At 43.2% G+C, this 19,526-nt stretch overlaps 1 protein-coding gene across 10 annotated transcripts in view; it reads left to right on the plus strand.

Annotated features, from left to right (window-relative positions):
• TENM2 (teneurin transmembrane protein 2) overlaps positions 1-19,526 on the plus strand; it is a 1,186,617-nt gene that overhangs the window by 1,034,720 nt on the left and 132,371 nt on the right. For 7 of the 10 annotated variants that reach the window (XM_054488238.2, XM_054488242.2, XM_054488243.2 and 4 more), the window contains 3 exons: positions 6,896-7,090; positions 13,459-13,659; positions 15,363-15,575. In XM_054488238.2, coding sequence (XP_054344213.1) covers positions 6,896-7,090; positions 13,459-13,659; positions 15,363-15,575 — 609 coding nt within the window. The remainder of the gene's footprint in view (positions 1-6,895; positions 7,091-13,458; positions 13,660-15,362; positions 15,576-19,526) is intronic. The other 3 variants (XM_054488240.2, XM_063665336.1, XM_054488245.2) reach the window with 1 other exon arrangement.

Below are 19,526 nucleotides of genomic sequence, written 5' to 3' on the forward strand. Positions count from 1 at the left end.
TCTTGCCCCCACTGAAACCAACTAAAGCGTCTGAGTACTCTGGGCAGGAAGGTGGCAGGGGTCGGGGGAGGGCTGTTCAGGTCAGAGATGAGCATCGCAGTCAGGATGACTGGTGATCTTTGCATTTGTATTTCATAATCACTCCTAGCTCTCTTTCCAACTTCCTCTCTCTCTCTCTCTCCTTCCCTACATACACAGTCCTTTATTGCTCTGCTCATTTAATAGGTCAGGAAAACTGAGATGCCAAGGTCAACAGACTTCCTGCTTGGGCACGGTGAGCCAGGGAGCTGTCCACAGGGTGACAAATCATCTCCCTGAAAACTAGATTTGATTTGCTGCCATCCACTGGGATGGAGAGAGCCCACCCCCTCAGCCATGGCAACATTGGGTGTAAGCAGCCTTATTTTTTTCCCCGAGCAGATAAGCCAAAAATTTTTTTTGTTATCATTTTTATCTGTACTTACTTAATTTTGAATGAAGCTGAGTATCTTGTCTTACCTTTATTGGCAACTTATATTATTTCTGATATGTGCTTTGCCTAGGTTTTCATTCATCTATTTATTAATTTGCAAGAGTTCTTTGCGTATTTCAGATACCAAATGTTATGCTGTAAAACATGAGAAAAAAAATATTTCTTCTCAGAGTTGCTTGTCCCTTAATTTTGCTTAGGGTATCCTTTGTCACAGAGAAGATATTAATTCTTTATAATCAAATCTGATCCTCTGTTCCTTCATGGTTTCTCGAATGTATGTCTTACATATCTCCCTCCCAGGAAAATAAAATTAGTCTCCAGTATTTTTTCAAATACTTTCGTAGTTTTTGTTTTTCTATTTAGGTCATTAATCTGTATGGAATTTTTTTAACTTTTACTTTTAAGTTCAGGGGTGCAAGTTTGGGTTTGTTACATAGGTAAACTTGTGTCGTGGGGGGTTGTGGTACAGATTATTCCATCACTCAGGTATTAAGCCTAGTGCCCATTAGTTATTTTTCCTGATCCTCTTTCTTCCTACCCTCTACCCTCCAGGAGGTCCCAGTATGTGTTTTTTCCCTGTATGTGTCCATGTGCTCTCATCATTTAGCTCCCACTTATGAGAATATACAGTATTTGGTTTTCTGTTCGTGAGTTTGCTAAGGATAATAGCCTCCAGCTCCATCCATGTCCCTGCAAAGGACATGATCCCGTTCCTTTTTATTGCTGCATAGTATGGAATTTATTTTTGAATACAGTGTGCAGTGGGAGGGGTCAAACTTTATTACTTAATTTTCTACCAGATGGATTGCCAATTGCAGGGATCTTGCTAGAAGGGAAACTCACCTTTCTGACACTGTTTTGCTCAGCACCAAGCTAAGTCCACAACCACAAAAGCCAATGGTGTTGCCTTTTGAGTTTTGGTTTGGGGGGTCACCGAGCTTTGTTTGCCTGGCCTCCATGACCCAAATATTACATCCTCAATTGCTTCAGGAGGATCAACGCATCTTCTTTTCTCCATCACTTACCCTCTACCACCTAACCAAGCTACTAACCCATGTGAGTTACTCATCACTATTGCCGACTAACTGGGATATAAGGCAACCAACTATTATTGCTATTTTGACAATTTGCCTGGAGAACTAGCTTCAAGTATTCTCACCTCTCTTTTCCAAAGAAATTTTGAAACAGACTTCAGCTGGGTGTAGTGGCTCATGCCTATAATCCTAGCACTTTGGGAGGCTGAGGCAGGAGGATCACCTGAGTTGAGGAGTTCGAGTCCAGACAGGGCAACATAAAGAGACCCCCATCTCTACAGAATGTTTTTTTTAATTAGCCGGGCATGGTGGTGCACACCTGTGGTCCCAGATGCTCTGGAGGCTGAGGCGGGAGAATTGCTTGAGTAAGGGAGGTAGAGTCTGCAGTGAATGGTGATCCTGCCACTGCACTCCAGCCTGGGTGACAGAGCAAGACCCTGTCTCCAAATAATAATAATAATAATAATAATAAAATGAAATAAGTATAAAACAGACTTCAAATAATTTTTTAAATACATTATTTGAAATTCCCTCTACACATCTAGTCCAGCCCACAAATTATTTGTGCAGATGTAGGCATTTTCCCTCTGCTTTTATGACTGAGCCTCTCCAATATCCTTAACTTTTCTCCAAGTATTCTCTTTACTGCAAGCTCCAAGTGGACAGGTGGCTTATCCTGTTACTTCTCACTGAGTAAATAACACTGATAATTCATCTCATCCCTTACAGAGAACTTTGTGGGGGCTGGGAGGGCGGGGGAGCTTCAGCTGGATCATTAAAATGAGCTTTATACCATTTAGGTGAATCTAAATTCTGTCATTTTTTTGTCATCAGCCTGTTAACTTGTCAGTTGTTAGTGGTTGTGGTAATTTATTTTTCTTCTGCGGGAGTCTTAGAGCTTTCATTTACTAGATTTAGTAAAACAGGAATAGTCAATTTGTACAAACGTTTTAATTAATTTTACATAGAAGCTTGAATGCACAATGTTCTGCTCTCATAAGCCTTAGGAAGAAGAGAGACATGCGGAGACAGAAAACGCTCCACTTTCATACCTGCCCAATCACAACCAACTCCCTCCCACACCAGAAAAGACTGGAAGAAGAAAAAAATGAAATCTTTCCATTAGTATGATTTGACATACGTCTGGTGGTTGCTAGTGTTTGTGTGTGCGTGTTTGAGACCTATGGCATTTCTTTATTTTATTATCCCTTGAAGTCAGATTGGAGATTCAGTTTGAAATTTTATAAGGGAGCATCTCTTAATTTGCCTACCAAGTGTCAGCCACTCCTGTGAGCCATACATGTTATCTCACTTAACCGTTCCAACAATGCTGAAAGACCATTTTTTTGAAGGGGAAATTGGGTCTTTGAGAGGTGCAGTAATCTTCCCAAAATCCACAGCTGGTAAGGCACAGGTTTGGTTTCGAACCCAGGTCTTTCTGGCACCAAAACTCTTGCTACTTCCACTTCTGCTCCGTAATACTTCTTGGCACAGAGTAGGCAGTCAGTGTCATTTTTCTATAACCTGTCACAAAAAATAATGCAGCTTGCATGACAGTAAAAATATAAGACTTATTAATACAGGAGGTTCCCCATTTCACATCCAGCCTCTTGAATAAAACATCAGCCTGAGCCTCAGATACTGGGATGCTCTGGGTTGAGTTATGTCTGAGAATGAATCAGTTGCCCCAGAGGGAAGGTGCTCTCCAATGCAGGACACCCCAGCCACCGCTGGAGGGAGCTCATCTGGTGTTTCTGCACTCTGCCCCATGGCAACTGGATTACTAGAAAGTCTCGCTCCTGTGATGAGCCGCCTTCCACTTCTTTGTATGGCATAAGCGAAGCCCATTGAGTGTCCTGCTTTCCAGTAAACATCACAGTGTTTTGCATTTTTGACCACACTCCTAGTGAGCATGCGGCAAATCCTGAAGGAAGGCTGTGTTTGGAAGGTGGAGAACTCTCTGACCTATTTTTTATTTTTTTCACTGAGTAATTTAAGTAGGTCAAATTTTAAATTTGATTTCCCAAGCACCTGGTTTTAAATAAAACCCATTCTTACCTTCTAGACAATCCTGTTTTTTTCTACTTGAAGTTTATGCAGAAGAGGAACAGTGTCACTATGAATAAAGAAAATAATTCGGCCAGGCACGGTGGCTCACACCTGTAATCCCAGCACTTTGGGAGGCCAAGGCGGGTGGATCACCTGAGGTCAGGAGTTCGAGACCAGCCTAGCCAACATGGTGAAACCCCATCTCTACTAAAAATACAAAAATTAGCCAGGCGTGGTGGCAGGCACCTGTAGTCCCACTACTCAGGAAGCTGAGGCAGGAGAATCGCTTGAACCCGGGAGGCAGAAGTTGCAGTGAGCCAAGATCATGCCACTGCACTCCAGCCTGAGTGACAGAGCAAGGCTCTGTCTCAAAGAAAGAAAGAAGGAAGGAAGGGAAGGGAAGGGAAGGAAGGAAGGAAGGAAGGAAGGAAGGAAGGAAGGAAGGAAGGAAGGAAGGAAGGAAGGGAAAAAAGAAAAGAATTTTATCTACATTTTTTATCAATTAAAAAAGACAAAAATTTTGCACCTTACTTTCTACCCTCCTCCACCTTTCGGGAGGAAGGAGGATGTAATAGGAGACCAGTGTTGGTGATTTGATGTAACTTTCTCTGCCACCCGTGACAGCCCATCCAATATATAACCCTTAGGTCAGAGAGTTGGAAACAGCCCTTGGAAGCTCATTTAAGTACACATTGTGCAACCATACTTCTCGCTGTTTTTTATTTCAGTGCAGGGCTGGAAGGGGGCTGAGAAGTGATGTTGATTCTAGTCTTCCCACCAGGAAATACCTTCACTATTACCTAGATCAGAAATGACAAGTAGGTTTTCTCTTGAATACCAACTCTGCCTGCTTGCCGGTCTCAGCCTGGACACTGCGTTGATGGTTTCGAGGCTCTGTCTGGGCTCAGGGGAACAAGATGCCGTGATCAATTAGTGATGTCTGTAGAGGTGTGGGAAGGTAGTACTATAGATCATGTGTACACACTTGCCATCCCAGACCTAGAGCTTAGCATGAGTCTCAGGAGGAACTGGCATGGAACAAACTTCACTCTGTCTGAAATCCCTCTCAAAACTTTAAGAAAGTTCAGAGTTTCTTGTGCTACTTCATATTTGCATGTTCCCTAATTCTTAATTGGGCACCCTGGGCTCAAAGCTCTTTTTCTACCCTCTGTTAGACAATCAGCATCTGTAGCAACTCTGTACAAACTCCTCTGTTTAAGCATCCTGGAGATAGAGAGTATGATCCCTACATTTAGACAGTTCATCTAAATTCAATATGTGGCTTTGAAGTTCTCACTTTTGAACTCATTCTTCTCCTCTGGTAGATTCATAAGCATAAGAATTCTACTGAAAATAGCACCCCCAATAGTTCTGGCAACTGTCCTATTATAAAGCATTTTGAGGGGAAATGGCCCCTCAATCGTATGTCAACTATTGAGATAGTTATATTTCAAATCAGTTTGCAATTAAGGTAAAACATGCACTTCCCCAGAAAAAGGCATTGTGTTTACAGCATGAGATTCACTCCAGGGACTGTTCTTCCCACGTCTTTCATAAATGGCCATTTAGTGCTTGCCCACAACCCCCCACCACTGGGAAATCTCTGAATATCAGGAACACAGGAGAAATGTTTACCTAATCAAGCCACCATTGATGAACATAGCAATGGAAGGAAATCAACAAGGATAAACATAGTCCCTGTCTTGAATAGCTGACTATATATCTTTGGGAAATTAGACACGCACAGAGGAAAGTTAATTACCATAAAAACTACATAGAAACATGACAACAAAAGGGGATTCATGAGGCTGGGTGGGGAAGGTGACTAGGAAGTGACATGATTAGGTATGCCATCGCTGTGTGGCACAGGGAGCTCACCCGGGTTTTAGATGTGTGTACACACACATGCAGAATTCTCGGAACCTGTGCATTCCAAACCATGGATAACACCAGGAGTCACTGAAACACCTGCGTCCGTCATTTCTGAAGGCCTCTATTGCCACTTCCATAGCCGGAGGATTTTAGGCCCAAATTTGAGGGCAGGTTGGAAAGTTAGGCTCTTTACAAACTGATGCGGAAATGAGAAGTTCAAGACCTGAAGGAGACCGACCACTGAAATCCCATTCTTGATGAACTCTGAAAGGTGGGAATTGGCACATTTGAGGCCAATTTTAAAGCTGTAGGTAATCTAGGTAATCTCCTCCCAGACAATCCCCACTGATTTTCCAACCTTCTTCTCACCAACAGATGGAAGAGGGTACAGCTGATGGGCGAACTGCTAGAAATTTCATGCCTTCAGCCTGCCTGCCCCCTTTTCTTTTTTTTTTTAATAAGTCAAGCATTTAATCATTATACTTTATTACACATGTTACACTTTGAAGGAGGCACAATGACAGTAGTCCCTCCTTATCCTCAGGGGATACATTCCAAGACCCCCTGTGTGTACCTGAAAACACAAATGGTACAAACCCTACACATACCATGTTTTCCCTACACATACATATCTAGGATAAAGGTTAATTTATCAGTTAGGCCCAGTAAGAGATTAACAATAATAATAAAATAGAACAATTAAAGCAGTAGCTGTAACATAAATTATGTGAATGTAATTTCTCTCTCTCTAAATTCTTTATTGTACCATATTCACCTATTTTCAGATAGCAGTTGACCATGGGTAACTGAAACTGAAAGTGAAACCGCGGATAAAGGGGGACTACTTCATTTCTTCATGGTATAGATAAGAAAACTGAGGCAGTGAGACTTTTAGTGGCTCAGCTGTGTCTCATCCCCACTTCCTTTTTAATAGGCATAAACTTATTAGGAATAAGAGTCGACTGATCTGAGGGAAAAATAATCAGCAAAATGGATTCTAATCTCCAATACCAACAACAGAACAACAATAAGTACGTCAGTGTCGCCTAGTGAAGGGTACCACTTCAAAGTTGGGCCAACCTGGTTCCCAGCTGGGCTCTGCTGCTTGTGGGCTGTGTGACTGCACACGTCACTTCCCCTGTCTGAGCCTCACCTGCAAAAATGGGGACCATGACTGTAGCCTCCACCTCATAGGGTGATTATGACGATGAAGTCATGAATTGCACATAAAGCCTTCTTTATATACCGTGCCAAGCACATAACAAGCATTTAATTGGTGGTAGCTGCTATTATCAGTAGCACTTGTGTTGTTTATCTGGCAATGGTTCTGCACCTGCACAGCCAGAGTCCCCAACCTAGAGCACTGTAAGCCAAGCCCCAAGGCCAGACAGCTCTACCTCCTTAGACTGCCATAGCCCCTCGGATGCTGGCCCTTTGTGACCTAGTGCTCTGTCTTTGGTTTGTGCAGCTGCCTGCCCCGTCCTGTGCAGTGGGAATGGACAATATTCTAAAGGGACGTGCCAGTGCTACAGCGGCTGGAAAGGCGCAGAGTGCGACGTGCCCATGAATCAGTGCATCGATCCTTCCTGCGGGGGCCACGGCTCCTGCATTGATGGGAACTGTGTCTGCTCTGCTGGCTACAAAGGCGAGCACTGTGAAGAAGGTAAGCCCGCCAGCCCCGGGGCTAGGCAGCAGTGGAGGGAGGCGTTTGCAGGGCTTGACCTTTGCTAATGAGCCCAGTCCTGGGCTGCGTGTTTTGCAAGAGAAGTTTCAACATTTTGCACAAAAAACTTCAAACTCCTTTGCTTTGATAAATTTCTTTAGTTGTAGAACAAGAAAGGCCTATGGAGATGGTTCTGGAAGAAACGTTTTGTTTTACTCTCCTTTATAGAAATTGATTCCTTTTCTCTTTCATCTTTGTTTTTCTCTTTAAATTGCTCTCTCTGCCTTTGTCTTTCTGTCTTCTCTTTCCTTCTACTCCTCCTCCCCTTCCTTCTCTTTCTTTTCCTCTTTTGTTCCTTTCCCTCGCCCTATCTTTCTTCCTCTTTTCTCCTGCTTTATTTAGTAATTGGGAATTACTAAAGCTATTCAGAGAAAAGAAACAAGAATTCCTAAGCCCCTTGCCTCCCTTCCAAACAAAAAGCTGGTTGTTGTTGTTGTTGTTGTTACTAACTCTTCCTGGTAATCCAAGACCCATATATGTCTGTGTAAATATTTCAGCAAAAATTAATATCAATAGATAGCAGTCAGGCTTGAAAGACTGTAGGTTTTTTATGTCATTTAGAAACACCATGTAGGGCAAATTAGCTTCGTTACTTACAGTTGCACAAAACTAGAGGAGAGTGAGGATGCAGCAAGAGGGATGGGATTTGATGGATCCTGAAAATCCCACCCTGGCAGACACATAAGGGCCTTTCACACACATGGGTGAAAATCAGGGATATAATCAACTGAATCTAATCTGACAATATGGTCAGAGATCAGGCTTGGACATCAGGAGAGGGGGACATAGAAGAGGGGATACAGGAACAGGGAGAAAGAGCACCTCTCTGGAGGGGATCCAAAAGCAGCTCTAACTAGTCCTAGTTACCTTGATCAGTTATTTCAGATAAATTATTTTGTGCCAAAATGTTGGGACTGACTTGCAGTAGCTACAAGGCAAGAGAAAGCCATGCTGCCTGTCAGCCTTCCTGCTCTGTATTTGCCCTTACAGAATATGGTCCCTGTTTGCCCATTGATTACTTCTCACCATATAAAGAATTGGCCACGGCTGGTAGGAAGGTAAGATCATGGACCCTCTCAGCCCCTTGCCCATTCCCCAATCTCTGAATTGGCTTCATCATTGTCTTCCAGCTGAGGCTCCTTTTCTCTAAGTCCATCTCCCAGTGAAATGTCCTCACACAACTCAAATAGCCCTTTTCCCTCCCATATCCCCAACAGAAATAGAAGTGTCAACTTGCCCAACAAACTAAGGGGAAAAAGTGAAGCCCCTGCCTATTCTGCATGAACTTGATGTAACCACCCAAGATGTCCCCATAGAAAAGATCCTGTTGGATGCCATATGCATTCTGTGTTCCTCATGGCCAGGCTAACAAGGGATCTCAGGTTTTATGAGGTTCTCAGATGCTAATGGATTCATTCTTTCATCCCAACAACCAATGGATCTCCAGAGTTCTATACAAAATAACCAATCATCACAGCTCTCACCACAAAGTAATGACAGTGCTTTGTACTTAGATACACCCACATAGGGTTCCCTTGTGAAACCCTGCATTTCATCGTTTTTAGAACTATGGCTACCAAAAGTCAGCTTCCATAACATTATTCCTCTAAGATTTTTCAATATATCAGCAGTAATGCCCTTAATGGGGCCCAGAAGTCTGATCCCCAGATCTTCACTTGCTCAGTTCTCCATATAATTTTTCCTCTATTATAAAGGGTAGCCTCCCTATGTCTGCATCATAAAGAATTGGGAGTTTGGATGGAGGAAATACTGATTTAATAACCCTGCTTGAAAGGTTAAAGTTCTTAAAGATAAATGGATTGCAGGAGGCAAAGCTGCATGCGCTGAAAACATAAGAGAGGCCAATAATATGACAAGAAAGGTTAAAATGACCTTTTGCATGCATCATTTGGAGAAAGGAAAGTGCTAGGACAACAACATTGCCAGCCTTCGAATTTTTTCTCTCCAGTAAGATTATACACAGCTGTATGCATGGAATCTCAAGTGATTTCTCAACTTTCTCACTATCCCACCCAGTCTTATTTAAATGTTCAGAGTGAATTAACCATCCAACCAAACAAGCCACGTGAATCATTATGAAAGGATGAAATCTCCTCTATTGATTTCTGCTACCCAAAAAGAATGAACCGAGGTGATTCATACGCTGTTTTCAAAATAGGAAATGGAATCAGAAAGTCTGGATCAGCACTTTTTCTTCCATTTAGCTTTTTTATTTCTGATATTCATCATAGTCATAACGTTCAAACAATTTACCTGAAATGGCCATGGCAGTGAAATCAATAGTTGCCATCCCTTCGTTTTTCCTGCATAAACATGGTTGTACTATTAACAAATTTGCACAAGAAAATGAAAGGATGTATTCGTGAGGTTTCATTCAATGATGTGTAGGGGAGTGGGAAGGTGATGAGAGAGGAATTGACATATTAGTTTAAGTCAGCCATGTTTTCATGTCAGTTTCATGGTTGAGTCATTTTTCAATGACATTTAACTTCATAAATGTAATTCATGGTTCTTCAGGGGCTTATAGTACATATTGTTTGTAAAACTCCTTGACCTCCTTTTTTATCCTTAGGGATAGAAATTGCATTCACAACCCTTTTTTGTCAAACCTACAGAGGGCCCAAGACTAAATGAGTTCTAATGATTTCAGCTGCCAGGGGGCTGATGTTTCGAGGCACATGGTACTTAGCTGGTAAAGGCCACTGTCCCCTTTTAAGTGTAACACTGTTTCTATTTATAAAGCTTCGTAAAATGCCATAGTCCCTCCTGCCTGCTAAAGACTCTAAGGACGTGGCCACAAGACCATCTTAGGAAATCGGAACCAAATTTAAAATTCATAGTAAAACTGCTCCTCTTGAAGTTTGAATTTAGTTATTCCATCCACTGCTGTAATTATATAGCACAAAGGGCATACTTACTGGTATCACTGACCAGAGAAAGGGTTAGCTCATATTTTTAGATACAATAAATGGTTTTTTTGATGGCATTCTAGTACTGGCACTAATAAATCTCTGTGGATTTTCCTCCTTCCTTTATACCATAATTCAGGATAGAGAAGAGAGGGCTAATTTATCTGGAAGAAAAATGCCATTTTCATTTTTTTAGTGTATTACTTTTTATTATTTCATCCTTCTAAGAAAAAGATTGTGATTTTTTTTTTAAAGCTCCTAGCTGCTGGCACCTCACCAAACATTTTAACTGGCTAATTATAGGTTGAGAACAATTTTTGAAGCAATAAGCCACAAGATATTTTTGTGTATATTTTGATTTTGCCTTATTAGAAATGGGGGCAGAGTGAAAAATTAGAATTTCAGAATTTCCTTCATTAGAACAATATAAACATGATGGGTTCTGAATGAACTTGTTCATAATTTACAGATCCCCAAATATGAATTTTTTCCAAAAGCAAGAAAGAAATTGTTAGCACCATTTCTGCTTCCCATCAATCCTTTCTCTACACAGGAAGTGTGTCCCATCAATGACAAATGCTTATAGCACAGTCTGTCCTTCATTCTCGCAGCAACTGTGTATTGAACACCTGGTATATTCCCTTACCTGTGCTAGGCATGAGACACCAAAGGCCCTGCACAGACCTTTGTCTTTTTTTCTTTTTTTTTTTTGAGACGGAGTCTCACTCTGTCACCCAGGCTGGGGTGCAGTGGCGCAATCTCGGCTCACTGCAAGCTCCGCCTCCCGGGTTCACACCATACTCCTGCCTCAGCCTCCCAAGTGGCTGGGACTACAGGCACCAGCCACCACGCCCGGCTAATTTTTTGTATTTTTAGTAGAGACAGAGTTTCACCGTGTTAACCAGGATGGTCTTGATATCCTGACCTTGTGATCCACCCACCTCGGCTTCCCAAAGTGCTGGGATTACAAGTGTGAGTCACCACGCCCGGTGCGCCCTTTGCCTTCTGTGTGTTTGATGCTTTCAGCTCAAGTTTACATTCAGATGTGCTCCACCACCCTAAATGGAGCAAATCTGAAGGTATCAAATGGGCTTATGTCATCAGGAGTTATACTCCCCGAGACAATGAATTCAACTGTAAAGTGATAATAACAAGATTATGTAACATCATCATAAATATCTCCAACTAATAATAAGCAACCAAAATTCACCTTTGGGGGAGTGTACCCCTGATTTTTTTTTTAATCACTGTTTTTTCCCCATGCCTGAAACGGTTTTGAAATGACTTCCATATATAATACCTTCCTGAGATTATCCAAATGGGATCGTGAGAAATATCTCTTACCACTGAAAATTATTATTTTTGCTTCAAGGGAGGGCTGCCCTTTGGAAACTTCATGGAATATTGTGATTTCCAGTAAGTCCAAATTTCTCAAGTCTGATGTCCCTCAAGACTAGTTAATTTGTGGCATGGATACTCTAAATAATGTCATATTTCGAGCCAATATGTCATCCATATTAAAATACACTAATGGCTGAGCATGATGGCTCATACCAGTAATCCCAGCACTTTGGGAGGCTGAGATAGGAGGATTGCTTGAGCCCAGGAGTTCACAACTAGCCTGGGCAACATAGCAAGACCCCATTTCTAGAGAAAAAAAAAAAACATAGCTGGACATGGCAGTGTGTGTCTGTGGTCCTAACTAGTTGGCAGGCTAAGGCAGGAGGATCACTTGAGCTCAGGTGTTCGAGACTACAATGAGCTATGATCATATCACTGCATTCTAGCCTGGGTGACAGAGCAAGACCCTGTCTCAGAAAACAAACAAACAAACAAACAAAAAAGACATTATTTTGTGCCCCATAGGGAAAGAAAAAAAGACACTCAGCATAAAAAACGTCTTAGGAGATCCTACAGAAAGCTAAGACCCTGAGGAATTATCATCTTAGTATAATAGTGAATTATTTAGAGACCAGAAGTCTTGCATATTTCAATCTTGGCATTGTGCAAGGAGAGAAAACAAAATTTTCTGAGAATTTAAACCATAAGACGGTACGCATACACAGGAAGGATTTAATAACACTGTCAGCATGGTCCATAAAAACCTCAAGAATAGAATTCAAAGTGGTCTCAAGCTAGCTGTGCCCCCAGGTGATAGAAGAAGCAATCCTGTAATCTGGGCCAACAGGCCTGATTTGGAAGCCGTGAAAATGGGAGAAATACGTCTTAATCAAATAAGGTGATGATACATCCACATTTGTCTGATCCACAAAGCAATATTTGAGCCGTCTGCTAGACCACCATCTCTCATTCAAACCACATATTACACAAAGAACCCTCTTCTCCAAATGACATTGCGTCATTTCCTGAGAATACATAGGAATACATAAGAAAGCTGGGCTTCCTCTAAAAGGCCCTATTTATTCAACCTTTAGATTTAATGGAGGTCCCAGGTTTGAGATCACATTCTCATGCAAAAAGTCCTGTCCTGAAGAACTGGCCTTTGCAGCTCACTCCTCTCCTCACTCTGAGTTTATTCAAGTTACGTACTGGATGTATATCCACTCTATTAAGATGGCCAAACAATCAGACAGTGAAACAGGCAAGAACCACAATGACCAGACTCTGCACGTCAACTCATCTGATTGACTGGTAGAAGGTCAGTGCCTCAGCCAGAGATAGCCATCCAGTCCCCTGGTGATTACCTGTAGGAAGGTGACCCCTTTTGGATCATTTTCACACCCAACTTCGCCTCTTCTATCCTGCACATTTACTAACTCCTTCAGTGGGTGTGTGCTCAGAGAATGGATACTAATTTTAGACTTAGCCTAAGTGAAACCTCATTAGGAAAGTGACTCATTTATAAGTTTCATTGGTTTTCCTTTTCATCTTTTGTTACCTTTTGAAGTGAAGTATTAGTGAAGTTACAATGAGCCTCTCTCCTTTTCTCTCTTATAGTGAGGGGCAATCCAGTTTGGCGACACATGTGGAAACCTGGCAGATATTCACATTCCTATCGCAGATGCTCTGATATGATTCAGTCAAGGTCCTAATCTTTATAAGCACAAGATGCTAAAGGTGGAACGGCACACTTCTATATCTGACTTCTCCTAATTCTGCTTGAGAAATCCCCTTTTCGTTTCTCTTGCATCTTCTTCAAGTTTGAGATTTGGTGTTTGACAAATAAGAAGGCTTTTACTTTTTATGGGTGTTCTTCAGGTGACCACATAAGTATTTCTTGGGCTACTCCACTTGCTAGCAAGTGGATGGGAACTGGTGACCCACTGGTCCATTCAGCAGCAAGCCCATGTTTCATGGCCCATCCTCCATGGGTGATTAATACTTTTATTCTTTGGTTTTTGTTTTTGTTTTTTTCAGTTGATTGCTTGGATCCCACCTGCTCCAGCCACGGAGTCTGTGTGAATGGAGAATGCCTGTGCAGCCCTGGCTGGGGTGGTCTGAACTGTGAGCTGGCAAGGGTCCAGTGCCCAGACCAGTGCAGTGGGCATGGCACGTACCTGCCTGACACGGGCCTCTGCAGCTGCGATCCCAACTGGATGGGTCCCGACTGCTCTGTTGGTAAGCCACAAGGTTTTCTCCTTCCTCTCTCCAACACTCCTGCCCTGTGTTCCATCCCATTCTCAGATGGATGGGAATCTACTCTTAATACTTAGCTTGGGATAAGAGGACTTTGATGAATCACATTGTGTCTTTCTCATTCTCTTCTCCTCAGTCATGGAGTCTGTGATCTTTGAGAAACAAACAAACAAACAAGCACTGGGTTGGTTCCATCACCGCAAATGGATGAGGAGCCCAGGAGGGATGCTTCCATTTGCATTATAGGTTTTCTTATGTACATTCCTAAAGGTACCAGAAAACAAAACAGAACAATTCAGCCCCAGACAAACTAAATGGAATGTCCCATAAAACAGAAAAGAGGCTCCCTTGGGGTGCTGCGTGAACATGTTCTAAAGCTCTGTAATACTCTAGTGACAGGAAAATAATGAAGTCGCGCTGTACACTTCATTTTCCTAAAATTTAGAGTATGTGTCTTCCCTCCAGAGTGACCTTAAAAATGGAACAGTTCAACAGTTCAAGCCAGTCCCAATCTTCCTGAGAAAGGTTCTGTTCACACTGACAAGTCCCTATCCAAGCAAGCGATCATTCCGCCCCCTTCCTCTGGGTAGTGAGACAGCTGTCAGATTGCCATGGCAATCAGGAAGGGAATAGATGTGAAGCTTTGCCTACAATGGGAAAGAAATGAATATTTCATTCCAAAAAGAAAAAAAAAAGAGTCAGTTAAAATGGGCTATTTTGGAATGTCTTCTCAGCCCACTCGACTCTGGCTTCAACTCTGTTGCTGGTGGTCCTGGCAAGGCCGTGCAGATGATGGAAGGAGGCAGGGGTCCTAGATCCAAAACCCAGTTATGCTACAGATATGCTGTGTGACTTTGAGTGAGTCACTGGCCCCACTCCCCGGCCCGGTCTTCCTTCACCTGGCATGCCAAGCCACGCCTCCCTCAGTAGACTGATGAAAGGATGAATGTCTGGCACGTGCTTGTCCTTGCCTGAGAGGTCTGGAATACCAGAGAGTGCATATCTGTCTGTCTGTCTCCTCCCCAAGCACAAAAGACTTTGAGCTCCTTTGAGAAAGAAGCTGTGTAAATGCAGCACAATTACAGCGGTCATTATTGCCGCCAAGGTAGCGATCTGGGTAACGGGGGGATCTGCAGTCATCATGGGAATGGAGCAGCAGGGTCCCCAACTGACCTCTTGTGCTTGGTCAGTTCAGGCTCTCAGTGGGGGAGGAATCCCAGCTGACTAGAGAGTCGGGATCCGTACATGGATCTTTTCAGGTGGGTACTTCCCAGTTAGCTTTGCCAAACTGGTTGGAATGGTCTCAATCTCTAGAAGAGTGGTTCTCACATTCTAGTGAGTATCAGAACCACCTGGAGGACTTGTTCCAACAAAATCTCTGAGTCCCATTCCCAGATCTTCTAATTCACTTGGTCCAACCGGGGCACAAGAATCTACATTTCTAACGAGTTCCCAGGTGATACTGATGCTGCTGGTCCAGGGGCCACACTTTGAGAACCACTTCTCTAGAAAAAAAGATCTAACAATGAATTGATACCCAGCCAAGGAGAGACAAGCCTCCAAAGATGACAGAGCTGCTGGGCCTCGGGCCCTGCTCCAGGGGTCTGGGCCATGTGCGTGGTCTGGACTCCATGGAAGGTTTTACCAGCTGTGGTGTTGAGCTGTAATCATTGTTTTTCTTCCAGAAGTGTGCTCAGTAGACTGTGGCACTCACGGCGTCTGCATCGGGGGAGCCTGCCGCTGTGAAGAGGGCTGGACAGGCGCAGCGTGTGACCAGCGCGTGTGCCACCCCCGCTGCATTGAGCACGGGACCTGTAAAGATGGCAAATGTGAATGCCGAGAGGGCTGGAATGGTGAACACTGCACCATTGGTAGGCAAACGGCAGGCACCGAAACAGGCACATATTGCTTTATTTTCATAAATCGTAGATCTATAGTGACGGTCGCGCATGGCAACTGGCTGTTCCTTCAGGGACACAAGTGCTCTCCCACATTTCCTGCTGCCTCTCCAAATCTCCCAGGGGATAGGGAAAGAGAAAAATGAGGTCCCTAACTGGGAAGGGCTTTTCCTTCTTTCCAGGATTCCGAGTTGAAAGGAAAGGGACCAGAGCAGATAAGAAAACCCCTCCAAACTTCCAATCTCAGGGAGGGAGAAATGTACATGCATGGGAAATTGTCGGTGTCTGGGGGTTGCAAGCACCTCAAATCACTGTGGTCTGCATCTCTCCCCTTTTTAAATCCTCTCTCAGCTGGCTGGATCACTGGATCCCTGCTTGCTGGCAACAAGGTGAACTCACTAATTTTAGGTCAGGTTAGAGGCAGGCAGGACTCTCAGGTTCCCTCCGTAGCAGGTACCACCGTAAGCTCCTGAGATTCCCCGTCACCACCACCATCATTAAATGTCTCCTCCTCTGGTCCCATTTTATTCTCACTCAGCCACCTCTCTATAAAAGCTTCTTGACTAAGAATATTTTAAAGGTCATTTTCTTTGTTAAGAAGAAATAGTTTTGGAGTTTCTTCATTTTTATTTTTCTCTCTGTTTCGGCACAATTGTGATTTAGGGTAGGACTATACTGGATTAAATGTACCTAATCATCCCTTTGGTAGAGGAGCTGGGAGCCAATGCTCTTTGGCTTTGCACATCTCTCAGACAGTTGGGATGACAAAGTGGTCAACTTGAGCATCATTTTACCTCCAGTTTTTACTTTTGTTGTTTAATTAGATCAAGCCTAGGATCCATTTTTATACCAAGCTGGCTAATCTACTTGCCTGCATGGAAATTCTCAAAGACGTTTCCAGCCAAACTACAGTTTGGCCCCTTGAAGTTACCTTTGATCCCAGCCATCAAGTTTGAGACCCTCCCCTCTGTCCCTGCCTAACAACCCCAGTCACAGATGGGCCACCTGGAGTGAGAGACAGGGCTAGGAGCTTGCGCAGGGCTGATTCATGAAATCAGACTCAGTTTCCCATGCTGTTCATTTGGGTGGTTATACAGAGATAAAGTGGACTGACTCTGTATTCGATTTCTTCCAGTTCCATCTGATTGGGCATCCGAGGGGCAGCATGCCAATCAGGGCCACGACCATAGCACTGGGACCCTGCTGGGACAGTCTGTTGGCAGTGAATTGTTTTTGCAATCTCTCGATGACGCTCCAGGTCTTGCTCCCCTGCAGCCGCTTTTATCCTCAGTTCCCTGCAGAGTCTGAGGAATAATTCAGAAGACTTTCGAGGGAGGGCTGTGCACAGCCCTACACTGAGACAGTTCTTACAATAGCTTCCATTCATCAGGGGCATTCCTTTTGCTGTACTTTTGCATGCCTGGTGTTATTTAAATGAAGATTCCCCTCCCCATATCTCCATTGCCCCAAATCCTCCCCCTCAAAAGTTCTTGCCAATCATCAGCGTTGAGGTAGATAATCCTTTCTTTTAATTCATACAATCCAACCTCAACTTCCCCTTTGCTCCCCCTTCCCACATCTGGGGGACAGAGGGGCAGGCTTAGTGTTTCCACAATGATGCCTGCTGGCTCTCTCCTACCTACAATCTGTCTTTACTTTGGAAATAGCTCACAAGAGGGCAGTCCAGATGGATTCGAGCAGGAGTCGCCAAACTACGGCCAGAGGGCCAAATCTGGCCTGCTGCCTGTTTTTCCATGGCTTGCCAGCTAAGAATAGTTTTTACATTTTCTAAGGGCTGAAAACAAATCCAAAGAAAACTATTTCCTGGCACGTGACAATGATATGAAATTCACATTTCAGTGACCATAAACAAAGTATTATTACAGGACACCCACGCCCATTCACTGATGCCTCGCCAGCTTCCATGCCACCTGTCAGCACTGAGTAATTAGGAGACCACATGGCCCACAGAGCTGCTTGTGTGGCCCGTTATGGGAAAAAAAAAAAAAGAAAGGCTAACTCCTGAATTGCACAAATCTTGATGGATAGAGGGGAGAAAAGCAAGGCAGGTCCACACCCCCATTAAGAAAAGGACACCAACTGTAGCTTGAAGGGTCTGAGGGGTCTACTCCAGATATCACAGAGTGGGAGTGGAGAAAAAACAATAGATGTGCTGAAATGCTTCCGGGGCCCTTGAGATGGGAAGATGACAACTTTGGTCTCAGTAGAGAACAGCAAGGAATTGGCCAACAAGAGAACATAGATGTTTCGGTCAAGCTAGCCCTTTGGGTGAGATGAGTTGGAAAAAAAGGTGTTACTGCTACTTGAAGTGTTTGGTACAGGTTTCACATCTTTGTGAGATGACATACATGAGTTCTTGAGAGACATTCAGAAAGTGTAAATTGATATGCCAGCTAAAGCTCCCAAAATGAAGGGAGTGCTGGTCCAGTATAGTCTCTTGTTCAGAACGATGATCTCCTGTGACTTTAGAGTTTGTGCTCTGTATGTTATAAAGATCTTTACTACCAAAGCCTTTTCTTGTGAGAAATTAGGGCTCTGTGGCTTTATTAGTAGGACATGTGCCATCTCCTCATAGTTATGTTCACTGTGGTTTTCTCAAAAACAAAACTAAGCATACCTTGATCGGTGAGATTTGCCATTCAAAAACCAGAGAGATGTTCATGCATGCATAATTGCATCTTTTGCTTTTCTATCTCCGGCCCCCAGAGCTGTTTTGTGGAGTTTTATTCTTCTAGTTTGAGCAGACACTCCTGTCATTTCATTTAAAGTAAATGCCACAATTTACAAGCCGAGCATCAGTTCTCCTCTTTGGGGATACTGACAGAGAGGAAATGGGGGCTCTTTGGTCCTTTCCAAGCGCAGCCTCAAATGCTATATTTTGAAAATAGAAAATACATAAAAATGACATGGTACCAAGTCAGCAAACAATGCACAGGGAAATTTCGGGTAAGGCAGAATTGTGGGAGTTAGTGTTGGACACTTGGGTTGTCTGTGGCCTGTTTACAAAAGGTCATAGTGAGGTAGTTTTCTTGGGGTCATTGCAAATAGTCAACTGAACAATTCACATCAGTCCTTGTGGATTACATTTACTGTACTAAAAGAATCAAAAAAGAGAAATGGGGAAAAAAGATGAGGACACAAGGACAGACTTCTAAAACTTAGTCAGCTGGAAGCCCCAGGATCAGTCCATGTTTGGTTAATGCCTTTCTGGAATTTGCAACCAAATTATTTATATTTGAAAATGTAGTAGAGATTGCTAAAGATTTAAATATAAGGTATAAGACATCAATGTTAACTGTTAGAGCTAACTTACTGGCAGACTGGATTCTACCAAGCAATGATTGTTACATAACCTTTTCCTTAAAAGTTAAATATATGGCATGGCTAAAATCTACAGAATTGTGTAGATAAAAATATACTTTGAATACATATCAGCCACAATTCATGTGTATCTTTGGACTATATTAGCATTTTTTGTATAGTGTGCGGTTTACTCTTATGACTAGAACAGATGGCACATTGTGTGGCTAGAAGAGGTTTATTCTTTAAACGTAATTTTAAAATGGGTTGTTGTTCCTGTCATCTGCCGCCACCACCACCACCACCACCATCACCCCTTGTTAATACTGGGACCTAGGCCAGGCACAGTGGCTCATGCCTGTAATCCCAGCACTTTGGGAGGCTGAGGTGGACGGATCACTTGAGATCAGGAGTTTGAGACCAGCCTGACCAACAAGGTGAAACCCTGTCACTACAAAAATTAGCTGGGCGTGGTGGTACATGCCTGTAGTCCCAGCTGCTTGGGAGGCCAATGTGGGAGAATCGCTTGAGCTCAGGGAGGCAGAGATTGCAGTGAGCCAAGATCACACCATGGCACTCCAGCCTGAGTGACAGAGTGAGATCCTGTCTAAAAAAAAAATACTGGGAACT

The sequence above is a fragment of the Pongo pygmaeus genome, chromosome 4 (assembly GCF_028885625.2).
Source record: "Pongo pygmaeus isolate AG05252 chromosome 4, NHGRI_mPonPyg2-v2.0_pri, whole genome shotgun sequence".
In the NCBI taxonomy this organism is placed as follows: Eukaryota; Metazoa; Chordata; class Mammalia; order Primates; family Hominidae; genus Pongo; species Pongo pygmaeus.